Source organism: Pipistrellus hanaki (assembly GCF_964339955.1).
Source record: "Pipistrellus hanaki genome assembly, chromosome: 3".
Taxonomy (NCBI): Eukaryota; Metazoa; Chordata; class Mammalia; order Chiroptera; family Vespertilionidae; genus Pipistrellus; species Pipistrellus hanaki.
In genome coordinates this window covers 11,345,406-11,360,073 of record NC_140505.1, presented here as the reverse complement: position 1 = coordinate 11,360,073, position 14,668 = coordinate 11,345,406, and the positions used below count along the sequence as shown (strand labels likewise).

At 37.5% G+C, this 14,668-nt stretch overlaps 1 protein-coding gene across 1 annotated transcript in view; it reads left to right on the top strand.

The window, feature by feature from the left end:
- TUSC3 (tumor suppressor candidate 3) overlaps positions 1 to 14,668 on the top strand; it is a 98,267-nt gene that overhangs the window by 53,320 nt on the left and 30,279 nt on the right. Inside the window, exons 4-6 of the mRNA XM_084877021.1 lie at positions 25 to 165; positions 4,006 to 4,146; positions 4,266 to 4,355. Of these exons, the coding sequence (XP_084733147.1) occupies positions 25 to 165; positions 4,006 to 4,146; positions 4,266 to 4,355 (372 nt within the window). The remainder of the gene's footprint in view (positions 1 to 24; positions 166 to 4,005; positions 4,147 to 4,265; positions 4,356 to 14,668) is intronic.

Here is a 14,668-nt window from a genome sequence, read left to right as displayed (position 1 = left end):
ATGTTGTGTTTTTCTGTCTTACAGCTCAACATGAACTCTGCTCCTACATTCATGCATTTCCCTCCAAAAGGCAGACCCAAGAGAGCTGATACTTTTGACCTTCAAAGAATTGGATTTGCAGCTGAACAGCTCGCAAAGTGGATTGCTGACAGAACGGATGTTCATGTATGTATTTCTCCCCCACAGTTTTAAATCATAGACTAATTAGCTTGGTTTGTTAGAGCATTGTAAGAAGGCCACAGGTTTTTAAAAATTTCTTTATGCAGGATTTTTCCTTTCTTAGAGAAAACTGTCTGATAGCTATTCTATATAATAGATATGCAAATTGACCCTCAGATCATCACAAGATGGCTACACCCAGAGTGGAGGCGGGGTTCCTGTAATGAGCAATCAGCAGGGACCTGAGGCTGCGCCCCCGGCCTGGTGGAGCTTGATGGGGGTGGTGCTGGCCAGATCCAGGTCTCATGGGATTTTGAGGTATACATATGGGTGGGTGGGGACTTGACTCTGGGTCCCATGGTGTGCCCCAGACTCTGACAGGAGAAAGGTTTTCATATCCATTTTATTCATTTTCTTTCATTTTTGATACTTCTCTTATAGAGAAAGGGCAAATAGCAATAAATTCCCATTTAATGTGCACCAATTTCGTGCACTGGGCCACTAGTAAGCTATAAATTAGGTGAATTTAAAATATCATTCTAAAAATCATTTAAGAATTATTAAACTGTATGTGAGGCACAAAGTAGTCTCAGAAGCTAAAAAATATACTGACTATTACTCAGTGGTATTAATAATCAATTTCTAATTAAAAAGCTAAATGTATAATTTTTATCTATTATTTGGGCAGATACAAATGTGATAACACTTTTTCAAGAACCATGTAAAAAAATGCCACACATAAACTGTTCTTGGCACTGCAAAGTGGTCTACCTATTCTTTTATGTCATATCTTTATTATATGTCATTTAACTTAAGGAAGTAATCAAGGATGATTTAAACCAGCAGTCTCCAACCTTTTGGACCTCATGAACCACCAGTGGTCCACGTACCATGGGTTGACCATCACTAATGAACTACTTAGCCATAATTTTTTTTTTTTAAAGAGGAAATCACTGTATAAGTTATCGGCATACGGTTTTATAATATATCACTTGTATATTGCATTGTGTGCACACCACCCAAAATCTCATCTCGTATCCTTCTAACAATATATATATACACACACACACACACACACACATATATACATATACATATACATATACATATACATATACATATACATATACATATACATGCATACGTATATACATGTATACATGTATACACACATATATGTATGTATGTATGTATGTAGGGCCCTTCCCTTCTGGTAACCACCATGCTATTGTCTGTGTCTATGAGTTCCTTTATTTTATATCCCACATGTGAATAAAATCCTATGGTTCTTATTCTTTTCCACCTGACTTATTTTACTTGGCATAATATACTCAAGGTCCATCTGTTTGTTGCAAATGGCATTATTTAATCCTTTCTATGACTGAATAGTGCTCCATTTATAAATGTACCACATCCAGTCATCAGTTGAAAGACACTTAGGTTATTTCCATGGCTTTGCTATTGTGAATATCAATATAGGTATGTTGCAATGAAATATGGGTATGCATATTTCTATAGGTAAGTGTTTTCAAATTTTTTCTGGTAGATACCCAGAAGAGTGAATGCTGGGTCATATGGTAACTTGATTCTTAATTTTTTTAGGAACCTCTGGACTATTTTCCATAGAGGCTGCACCAGTTTACATTCCCACCAGCCCCTTTTCTCCACATTCTTCCCAGCACTTATTTATTGTCTTGGTGATAGTCATTCCAGCAGTCATCCTGTGAAGTGGTATCTCATTGTGGTTTTAATTTTTATTTCCCTTGTAGCTACTGAAGTTAAGCATCTTTTCATGTACCTGTATGTCTTCTTGGGAAACGTGTATGCTCAGGTCCTCTGTGCAGTATTTAATTGGATTATTTGGTGGTGAGCTGTATGAGTTCTTTATATATTTTAGAGATTAGACTCTTAGCGGAGGTATAGTTTGCAAATACCTTTTCCCTTTTGGTTTGCTGCCCTTTTATTTAGTTGATGGTTTCTGTTGCTGGGCAGAGATTTTTTTAATTTGATCTAGTCCCATTCATGAATTTTTGCCTTTACTTCCCTTGCTTTGGAGTTAAGTTCACAAAAACCCTTTTGTGACCAAGGTACGTTAAGTTTGGTACGTTAAGTTTAGTACCTATGTTTTTTTTCTGTATATTTTATTGTTGCAGGTCTTACATTTGAGTTAATTTTTCAGTATGGTGTCAGCCTTCTAGTTTTATTCTTTTGCATGTGGCTTTCTTTTCTTTATTGTATGTTTTTGCCTCCATTGCCAGAACATTTTTTTTGGCCTTGTATGTGTGGGTTTTCTCAGTTTTGTTCCTTGTTCTATTTTTCTGCCAAAACTATACTGTTTTGATTATTGTAGGTTTGTGGTAAAATTTGAGGTCAGGGTGTGTGATAACCTCCAACTGTTCTATTTCAGGCTCATCTTGCATCTGCCTACCTACCCTACCCAGCACTCAATTAGCCATTTCTCCTAGGAGCCTTATTTTCTTTTAGTGGTGAATGCTAGTATAATCAAGGCTTATGCATACTGTGAAATCATGAGTTCATACCAATTATGTCTACTTATGAAAAATAGTCTTGATGTGCATTAAAGCCCAATCATGAAAGTGAAAAGACAACATACAGAATGGGTGAAGATCTTTGCCAATCATGTTTCTTAGGATGGACTTATATCTATTGTACAGGGCTCTTACATCCCAGTAACATAAAGATCACTTAAACAGTGGGTAAAGGATCTGAATAAACGTTTCTGCAAGGAAAGTAGACTACAGATGCCCAATGAGTACATGAAAAGATGGCTTGTTATCAGGGCACTGCAATTCAAACTCACAATGAGATACCCATTCACCCTCACAAGGGTGGCTAAGTCATTGAGATAATAAATGTTGGTAAGTGGAGAATTGGAACCCTCATACACCACTAGTGGGAATGAAAAATAGCACAGCCACTTTAAAACAGTTTCTCAAATTATTAAACACAGTTACCATATGACCCAGCAATTCCACCCCTACATATATACCTAAGAGAAATGTAAACATATGCCCACACAAAATATTGTACAAGAATGTTTATAGCAGCAGCATTCATAATATCTATCAGCTGATTAATGAATAAGTAAAATATGGTATTCACCCTTGAAAATAAATGAAGTATGGACACATGCTACAACAAAGGTGAACCTTGAAAACATTATGCTAAGGGAAAGAAACCCAAAACAAAAGACCACATATTCTATGAAAGTCCAGAATAGGTAAATCTATAGCGACAGAAAGTATATACTAGTGGTTGCTTAGGGTTAGAGGGAGGGTAAAAAGAATAAATGCTAAATGGTATGGGAATTCCTATTGAAATGATTCTAATTTTCTGATTCTTGCTTCTGTTGCATATATCAATAAATATGCTAAGCTGAATTGTACAGTTTGAGTAGTAAATTGTATGCTATGTGGATTATTTATCAATAAAACTGTTTTTAAGAAGCCTTTTTACACAGGTCCCAATTTGAAATAATACAAATATTATGCCCCCATCTCACCTTTACTATTTGCCATATGATCCCATGTTCTCTGGATTATTAGAACAGCTCTGGGTTGAATATGCAAAAGTAGTTTCACATATGTTTAACTGCAGTCACCTAAATGAAGAGCTAGACCTTTCACATTGCCATGATGTTTCAAGGAATGCATTTTGTATGCATTTTTTATTTGTAAGGAGTGAAAAGAATATTAGTGCAAGGTCTGCAAGTAAGGTGTCCTCTTTCTAAATTATTTGTATTGAAGATTGGAAGGACTTAGAATGTGGTGAGAAGAAAAAAATGGTACTTTTCTTTCACTTAAAGTTTTCATTGCTTTTTTGCAGATTCGAGTCTTCAGACCACCCAACTACTCTGGCACCATTGCGCTGGCCCTGTTAGTGTCACTTGTTGGCGGTTTGCTCTATTTAAGAAGGAACAATTTGGAGTTCATCTATAACAAGACCGGCTGGGCCATGGTATCTCTGGTATGTCATCACAGTGTACTTCCCCCTCTATAGTGTGTAAAATAGCCTACGCTGTATAATGTTAGCAGAATGAGCCAGACTGTGACTGTAATGGAAACACACCGCACCCTGTCTTTCAGTGTATCGTCTTCGCCATGACTTCTGGTCAGATGTGGAATCATATCCGTGGACCTCCCTATGCTCACAAGAACCCGCACAACGGACAAGTGGTAGGTGCACTTCCTAAGCATCCATACTCTCACCTGCAATTCTGTTTATTCAGGAAGCGGAAATTGGGGTTAGTGTTCGGGAAGAAAGGGTTGTCTGTGTGAATCCGTGTTCTTTCTCTCCTCATTTGCTACCGCTGCCATGTACGTGCACATAATATATAATATATATTTGGTTTTTCTTTTTTTAGTTCAGGACTGCTTTAATTTTGATTTGAAAATCAGCCAGTGTACCTACATCAAATTTATATGCATAAACTGTTTTTTCTACTTATATATTATCACCACAGCAGTATAGATGGTCACAAGAGGAAATAGGAATAGATGTAGGCAAATTGGTGAAAATCTAAAAGGAACTTCAAAGTTCATAAGCACAAAAATTGTGTGCTAGTGTCCATTTCCATTGATCTGGATGGTAATGGAAGTTCTGTGCTTTGGCATTGGGCTTAATAGCTGTACTTTGTAATGTTGCTGCCTCCCTGTCTGCATTTAAGAAGGCCTGGCATCTCTCCTTTCCCCCTTTCTTACCGGAGCCTTTCGGGGTCTGCCTCATGGCTTGGTGGCTCTATGGAGCTTAGTGGGGAACACGGACTGATCAGAGCCCGCTGTTGGCTAAAGCATGCAAAGCCAGGGCTTTTTCTGTGTAACACCATTAAGTCATGTTTTAGAAACGTAAGATTCACAGCCACTGCTATTTCTTCCACACGTTTAACTATGGAACCTAGTAGCACTTAGGTGCAACATTTCTTTATTTGTAAAATGTCAAAGTAAATACAGTTTATAAAATAGATATAGTTGATGTACCAAGGCCACATTAAACGTTACTGCCTTCGGAGATTGGCTGTCTTTCAGGAAGAAGTGAAAGTATGTTTGGACTAAAACTCATGTTATGCAACCAAGGATGAACCCCCCTCCTTGCCAGGGTGTCACAGCTGTGGGGCAAGTACCCACTAAGGGAGCTAGTGGTAGGCCCAGGGGTGCTGCCAAACACCCCGCTGTGCAAAGGGCAGCCCCCCAAAAAAAGGATCATCGGGCACAAAACATAAGTGTTAAAAAGGAGAGACCTTGGTTTAGGGCTGGAGAACCTTAGTAAAATTTTGCAGCCAAGGATATCATCTCATCTAGCAGATATACCCCAAGGATGACTTCATAAAAGTGTTTTTATATGGAAGTAACCAGTGCATTGTAGACAGTGACCGTCATCAGTAAATATGACTGATGTAAATAGTTGGGGTGCAGTAGTGTTCTTTAACATACCTTAATAAACATGGCTTAATCTGTGCCATTTTACAAGCTTAAAAGAGGTTTATGTTAAGAGCAAACTCTTTGCCTTTCTCTTTGCCTGATACTTCAGAATAAACAGGAAAGAAAACCAGGTTGAGTTCGTCCGAAGCTCTGCCTCTTCCAGTTATACTATTTGGGGGAAGTTACTCAGTCTGTCTGTTCTTCTATAAGAGGAGTCTAATACAGCTTGTCTTACCTTGCCGTTGTCTATGAGATAAAATATGGTATTACGTGTATTAGCACTTCTAAAAGTTAGTGAGGGTTCTTCTCAAAGACAGTGATGCAGGGGACAATAGTTTGTATCAGAGGAGAAGGACACATGGGACAGAAGAGGAAAACTGAGTCCAGAAAGAGAAGACAGTCAAAAAAGTGTCAGTCAGGGATGGGGGGGTCTCCAGGAGCCAGTGTAGAAGAGGTGGGAGGGCAGTTGGGTATTTATATGCCACCTCCTCAGCCCCAGGCTGAGTGCCCTTTCCCTGGGAAGGCATTGCTGCCCCACACTGGTGGCCTTAAGCCATGAAAGAAATCCAATCAGCAATGCCATGCTGGTGGCGGAGTCAGGCTGAAGGTGTAGGGGCCAGAGAACACACAGGGCACGCACAGGGAGTGTACACTGCAATGCCCAGTGATGTGCTAGCTTTATTCTTTTCTAGTTGATTCCAAAGCAAAGGAAAGGCGTTGAGAAGAACTATACTTCTGAATTGGTGTTGTTAAGATATCATGCTCTGCAAGAAATAGCAACAAATAGTACTCAAAATGTCTCACCAATTGTGGGTAATTTTTTAAGCCAATGTCATATGTCTTGTAAACAATCTTGCAAGGAAAGTGTAAAGTATATAAAGTGTATAGTATATAAAGAGTATCCATCAGAAATGATATAATTCTTACTACACAATGTAACCATTCGTATGCAGATGAAGAGATAATGTGTTTCCTTATAGTAAGTTGGTTATCGATGCTCTGGCAGCAGGGTCTGTGTTTTGCATTGCATTTTGGAGAAGTGGTATGTATGACCGTCCTCTGAGCTAGTTACCCCTACTGCTTACTCACCTCAGATCCTGCAGTATACTCTCAGGACACGTTGGCCAGAATGGGTAAGAGAGTTTTTGGTCATGAACTGAATTGATGCATAATGAACCAATGTTATCTCTGGACTAGTGATTCTAGCTTGACTAGTTATCTTTTCTAACTAGTCTGAACTAACTAGATCAGGCAGGGTGGATAAGACTGGGTGGGGGGGGCGGTTGTTGGGTCCTGATTTAGCTATTTCTTTTAAAAATATTAAACATATTCATATGCTAATTGTGGAATAAAACATGTCTAGATGAATCTAAAAATGCTACCAGAATAAGTTTCACTGTATTGAACTTAAAATCTAAATATAGAGAAAGAAAAGGAATAATGCAGACAGTATGGTGCTGTGCTAATTGCAAGCTTATTTGTTTTTTCCTATTAAGATGCTATGGAATGACACAAGTAGTAATGGTCCACTTAACAGCATAAAAGTCATCACAGAAGCAGCCATTACTGGGTAGCTAAAGGGAACCTATACACTTGGATAGTTACCTGGGGCATAAAGACATTTTTTGTTGTTAAAAAAAAACCAATCATTTTAAATGAAATGCATTCATTGAGATAAAGCTCATACTTAGGTTATAACTCCCAACATAAATAAATGCATTTTTTAAGATTTGGCCTTTATCTGCTGCCTAAAGATTGCTCTGGGTTTACCAAATACAATCCAAAAGTTTCCGCTGCATTGCAGTTCAGTTGTTAATAGAACTAAGAACCGTGTTCTACGAACACTGCAAAAGCATTTGATTGCAAAATGGCATATAGCATACGCTAGAATTTATCATTAAGGAAGCACACTTTGTTTCAGGCAGCCTAGCAGCCTTATATGTTCATGCTTCAGGGATTTGCAAAAGCTTGCTCTTTGAGGGACATACTTTAGTAACAAGTTGAAAGTTATATAGGCTTATTCAAGCTAACTATAATTATTTTTGTATAAATATATTTACAGGGATGTTTACTACGTTTGTTTACTTTCCATACCATCAGAAAAGAGAAGGTCAATATATGAAGAAATTTTTTAAACAAAAAATTAGAAACACAATATTAACATACTAAAGATATGCAGAAAGCTTATGGTAGATTTCACAATTGATATTCTTCCCTTTAATTTGTTCATTATTTTTTTAAATTGATTTTTACAGAGGAAAAGAGAGAGTTAAAAACATCTATGAGAAAGAATCGTTGATCAGCTGCCTCTTACACACCTCCTACTGGGGATGTGCCTGCAACCAAGGTACATGACCTTGACCGGAATCGAACCCGGGACCTTTCAGTCCGCAGACTGACACTCTGTCCACTGAGCCAAACTGGTTTCAGCTGTTCATTATTTTTCTATACAATCCATATTTGTTGAGAGCTCATTAAATTCCAGGCACTAGCCCGGCCAGTGTGGTTCAGTGGTTCAGCATCAGACCTATGAATCAGGAGGTAACGGATCAATCCCCAGTTAGGGACATGCAGGAGGCAGCTGATCAATGATTCTCATCATTGATGTTTCTCTCTCTCTCCCTTCCTCTCTGAAATCAATAAAAATATATTTAGAAAGAATTCCAGACACTATGCTTTCCAGTATCATGGAGCTCACAGATATTGCATATGGATTTTCCCACATCCCAGTCATTAAAGCCTTCCTTGCTTCTTACTGCATTGCTGGTACTAGAAGCTGGAATTGTTTAAGATTTTTTAAAAATATATTTTATTGATTTTTTTACAGAGAGGAAGGGAGAGGGATAGAGAGTTAGAAACATTGATAAGAGAGTAACATCGACCAGCTGCCTTCTGCACACCCCCTATCAGTGATGTGCCCACAACCAATGTACATGCCCTCGACCGGAATCGAACCCGAGACCTTTCAATCTGCAGGCCGACACTCTATCCACTGAGCCAAACCGGTTTTGGCTGTTTTAGAATTTTGTTCAGTACCATGATCACTTTGTTGTTATGACTCTGCATTTTACTTCTTTTGCCTTTTTAGTCTTTTGATTTTCATAGTTTTGTCTGCCTAGTTGACCTTTGGTAAGACTCTTTGCCTTTCTGTCCACCTAGTGTGACTTCCGTCTTCATAGTTAGCTCTCTGCGCTCTTGATTCTGACCTCTGACTGATCTTGATTACCAATTTTTGTAGCCAACCCAAACTGCTGCTATACTTCCTTTCAACTGTTGTTACCTAGGATAGACCATGGGATTTGTATTCTACTTCCTAAAAAAGCATTTCACACAGGACATACATTAAGTAAATAATGGCTGAATAGATGAATAAATGTTCTTTGCAAATAGGGATTTAAGTTATATTTTCAACATTTCAAAAATGTTAAGTATGTCAGGGGAAACATTGTTTTTCCTTCCAAAGGTTTGTTTGTACTTTGTAATTAAAATTTTGAAAGCACATACACAGAGGGATTATACAACTACAAAATGAGAATGTGTTTAATATGTCACACTTACTCTGAGAATCCGGAGGGGGAAAAAATGGAAAACAAAGAGAAGAATTGACTCTCCTGCAGAGAAAGGAATAAATTACTTGTTAACTTGTTCATGTTGTTCAAACTTTTTTCAATTTTGGAAAATTATTTAGTACATTGGAAAGAGTAATGTACTACATAGACCCCAGTGGTCCTTAAAAACCAAGGAAATTATTCTCATCCTATCAAAATTCATTTAATTGTATGAACATAATTCATAATAAGCGTATTCAGTCTAGTTTTTTAAAAAGCATTTTAAAGTTATATTTGCTGCAACTTTAAAATAAGTTACTGACTCATAGTATTTCTTGTTCAATACACTTTTTTCAAGTATTATATTTCAAGTCTGCAATGATAATCTATTATTTAAATACAATATTCATAAACTTGGGTGGAATTAGCATTAAAATTATGACATTAGTAGTCATATTATTTGCATCACCTTTATATTAAAAGATTAGGGGCTTTGAGAAAATTTGTATAAAACTTAAAAGATTACGTTATATCCAAACTAGAGGCCCAGTGTATGAAATTCGTACAAGGAGCAGATCCCTTGGCCCAGCCTGCACCCTGTCCACTCAGGGACCCCTCGGGGGATGTCCACCTGCCAGCCCTTCCTCTGGCAGCCCAGAGCCTTCAGGGGATGTCCAACTAACGGCCGGTAGGCGGACATCCTTAGCACTGCCTCGGAGGCGGGAGAGGCTCCATCTACCCCTGCTATGCTGGCCAGCTATGAGCCACCTTCTGGGTGAGCGGTGCTCCCCCTGTGGAAGCGCACTGACCACCAGGGGGCAGCCTCTGCATGGAGCTTCTGCCCCCTGTGGTCAGTGCCTGTCGTAGGGACCAGGCCTTCTGCTTCAGGGTCAATTTGCATATTACCCTTTTATTATATAGGATGTCTGTTACCCCAATAAATTTAATTAAAAAGAAAAAGATTAAATTAAATGTCATTAAAAAAAACATGTTTCTGTTTTAGTGTTTCTGTATGTTTAAGGAAGTTTTTTACCCCATAAAGTCTGAAACAAAACATGTCTTTATGTCACATATATTTATCAAAACAGAACGAAAATGTACTGTTTCTTCTATTAAAAAAATCCCACAGTGTAATTTTGTCATGTTGTAGACCAAATTATGCTTTAGTTATAAATGACTTCTAAATTTTCAGAGTAATTAATAACCCTAAAGGAAAGAAATGATAGATATGCCTTAGAGAAATTTCTCATTATTTTGCATAAATCATGCTATTTTAAAATAACAGATCTATATCTGTCTATTGACATCCGCATTTTCTTTATTTCTCTCTCCTCTATTTTCTCCCTTGCCCCAAATATTTTTAACTTTTGAGGTCTTTTGGCTAATGGCCTAAAGCATATATTAGAGTGGTATGCAGGTAAAATAATGAATCAGATTATTTTATTCTCTGTTAATTTGGTTTTACAGTGAACACACAATACATTTTCTCTTATAATATTATAAATGATCTTGAAATGACATTCCTCCTTTCTCTACACTTAAAACCTCTTTTCCTAGTTAAAGTGTCACTATTTTGGTGAAATGGTTTCTTTATGACCTTGGGTGAACATGAAGTTCTTTGAATGGCTGTGGTGATTATTTGCTTATTTATTCCTCTCAATTTTACATCATCTTTTTGCATAATCATCACTAATAAAATGAAATCTTGACCATAAAAATCGGAATATTCCTCAGCTTTATAGCTTCATTATTATAGCTTCTTTATAAGACTATATAGACTTGGATAAGGACACATATATAATACCTTAATCAATAAAGAAAAAGAAAAAAGAAAACTTAGGATAAAAATTTAGATGAAATAAAAAAAGACTATATAGACTTTTAAGTACATGTACTAAAAATTTTTGTTTTGTTTTGTATATATTTTCATTGATTTTTAGAACGAGAGGAAGGGAAAGGGTTAGGGAGCTAGAAACATTGATGAGAGAAGAGCATCATCAATTGGCTGCCACTTGCAGACCCCCTATTGGGTATTGAGTCCACAACTTGGGCATGTCCCCTGATTGGGAATCAAACCTGTGACTCTTGGTTTATGGGTTGACGCTTAACCACTGAGCTTCACTGGCCAGGCCCAAAGTTTAATCTATTTAAAAGGATTTGCACTTATTCAGAAGATACTTCATTTGTATTTACCCCAAACTATGTGTTGAAATACAGAGTTAATATATACCATGGAATGTTCTGAAACAATTTTTAAATAGTACATGCATCTACTATAACTTACACTTTTATCCCTGAGTGTAAAAATAGTTTTAAAAAACTGTTGAAATTTATATCTAAAATAAGCCTCATTCTTAAAATTAATTTTATATAATAGATGTACTAGCAGAGCTGCTATTAGTAATGCAAAAAAGCTGTAATTATCTCCCAAAGAATCAACTACAATACTTATAAAAAGCAACCATTTATTTCTGCCAAGAAATAAAATTATTGTGTCGTACATCAGGTTTTGCAGGAATCAGTCAAAAGTCCTGAAAGTTAGGTAACATTATAGTTTTCTTTCACTGAAAGGATGAAAATAACATTTTAATAATAAAGGAAACATGAAATAAGTTGTCACTAACTATATATTGTGTTTGAAACTTGATTTGCAATGTATGTACTTATTAAGACTTTAAAAGGTTGCAGGTTTAGGTTCCAAATGTACACGAAATCTTCAGGAATGCTTTGCCCGTTCTATGAGGTCACATCACACCCACAGTACCTATCTGTCTGGGTCAGTTTAATTGAATATGCACACTAATACTTACAACTTATTCTCATATGCTCAATTACATGGGACCAACCATGGTTCATGCTTTAAAGATCTTGACAGCACCTGGAATGTGCAAGAGTGGGATAGACAGAGCAATACCACTCTCTTGTCTTTCAGGAGCCCTACGGTGATACAAACTCTCTTAAGCCTTAGATGTAAAGAAGAAATATCACATCTCAAAGTAATATGTGCTGTTAGGTGATTATAATATCTGACTGTATATTTTAGTATCAAAATATTTGATACAGCCAGATACTATACCATTCCTCATTTTTCTGAAAAATGAAGTGTTTTCCATACCTTTCGTTGCAATGTCTTCACAATGTTCTTGTATTGTTTATATTTTAGGTTTTGATCACTAGAAAGCATTATTTTTCTCCAATTTGCTTATTGGTTAATATATTAAGTTCTGAAAACATGGATCATCTTCAACATATTTTAAACTATCCAGTTTATTAAAATATACTGTAAATATAAGTAGCAGTCCTTTACCTGTAATATGAGGTTGTGATTTAGACTTCATTACTGATTAAGATATCACTGAGGGTATTCTCATTTTACAGGAAGTTTTATACTTTGCATTTTTCTCCTAGCATTTCTTCATTCTAGAAACTTTCAAATCTTATGCCTCTCTTTCTCTCTCTCTCCTTCCTATTTTATTAACGCTAGTAAACACCAGTCAATCAGCTATCACTTATCAGTAATTAAAATCTGGTATTAATAAGGGTAGAATGATCTGAGATAACTAATGTGACTTTTAAAATTGCTACACTTGCAAAAAATGAAAACATGCAGCCACCCTGGCCCCCACGAAGTTCAGCGATTGGATAGCTAGCTATCCACACATAGAAACAGCTCTGGGAGACCTACCGCATCCACTTAGGAAGATTTAGCAACACAGTGGGGAAAAACCAAACCCGAGAGTAATTGCACAAAAACAGAAGGAAGGTGGCTTCATTTTGCCCGTGTTTTCCCTTCGCATTATGGATATTGCCTGCCGGGGGAGAGCTCCACTGGAAAGAGTTTGCCTCCAGACTGAAATGGTTTAAAGGTGGGCTTTTCAGTACAGGCATACACACACACACACACACACACACACACACACACACACACACATAATCAGAGTAGCTTAGGTTTTCTGGACATGGTGAGGCGAGAATCTTTAAGCTGTTTGTTACAGGTGTGTGGACTGTCTCTGATAAATTGATCTGTAAGAATTTCCGGAAGCAAGCAGTGAGGTTATTTTATTTTTATTTTTTGGCTTTACAATCTTATCTTTACCAAGCGAAGATTTCTTTGAAGAAACTATTAAGTCATGTTGACACAGATGGTCTCAGTTCTCAGAGATAAGTTAAAAGGTTGTTGATGAATTTCAAGTTATTAAGGCTTCAACTGAGGTAATAGCAATGGGATGAGAATGAAAGAACCATTATATCAATACTGTGTGTGGAGTGAAAATAAAGAGATCTATTTTCAGGCCTAGATGGGACTCATTTTTGAACCCTGGCATTTATTTTTTAGAGACTTTTCATAGATCTTCAATTGAGGAGACTCTAGAAGTTATCAAAGCCAGAATCCTCTAGTTGAGTTAGAAACCCTTTTACAACATCTACAGTAAGTAATAGTTGTTGAGCCTCTTATTAAACAATTGGAGGCCCGGTGCACAAAATTTGTGCATGGGTAGGGTCTCTAAGCCTGGCCGGTGATCAGGGCCTCTCAGGGCCTTCCTTTTCCAGGATGCTGGTTGCCTGCGGGGGCCTTTCTTGGTTCTGCGCCACCACCCAGTGGTCAGCGCATGTCATAGTGAACGGATACAATCTTGGTTGGTCAAACTCTCGGGGCCAATTTGCATATTAGCCTTTTATTTTATAGAATTTAGATAACTTTTTCCTCATGAGCCAGCTAGTTTTAGCTTTATTTGTTGGGAAGATGTTTCTTGTATTGAGTTGAAAACAGTTCCTTTGAAATGCATAATGCTAGTGATACGCTCCCCCCTGTGCCCCGCCCTCCTCTCCCCAGTCTCCTAGAGTGATGCCTTCTAAGATCCACAGGTCAGCTGCACAAACATTGGAGGTTATCATTCTGGACTCTTTTCTAGAAAACCTATTTCCAGTTCCTTCACCTGCTGTCACAGGCACATCTGTAACTCCCCCAGTCTGGCCACTGTTCTCCATCCCGCTCGGCAATGGAGTCAGCGTCCCCCTGCCTAACTGCACGTGCTCAAGTTTGCATGCTCACTCCAGATGTTACTGAACAGGGAGGGGCAGAAGCACAACCTTTATTTCTAGGTAATTTATATTGCTCAGTAACAGAAACAAAGCTAACTTTCTCTTAGCTTTTCCCGTACCTACATCAGACTGTTAAACCTGAGGTTCATTAGGTTTCAGCATTACTAGACACACTTGAAAATGACAGATAACTGTGGTCCAGAGAGGGGAATTAAAACCACCAGAATTATGTGCAGAATTTTTGGAACTGTATTGTCCAAGGATTGTCATTCTGTTGTAACTTAGAAATTAATACCTGCTCTTTGCTTCATAGCTGTATTGTCTGGAAGTGAATGGGGGAAGAAAGTGTTTATCATGTGTCTGTACAAGGAAAAACCATACTTCAAGGCAACACAGAAAAGCTAGCTGTATTTCTGAAGTAATCCCTCCTCAAAGAGTTAGTGGTTTCCAAAAAAAGATTAGAAAAATATTGCCGGCAGA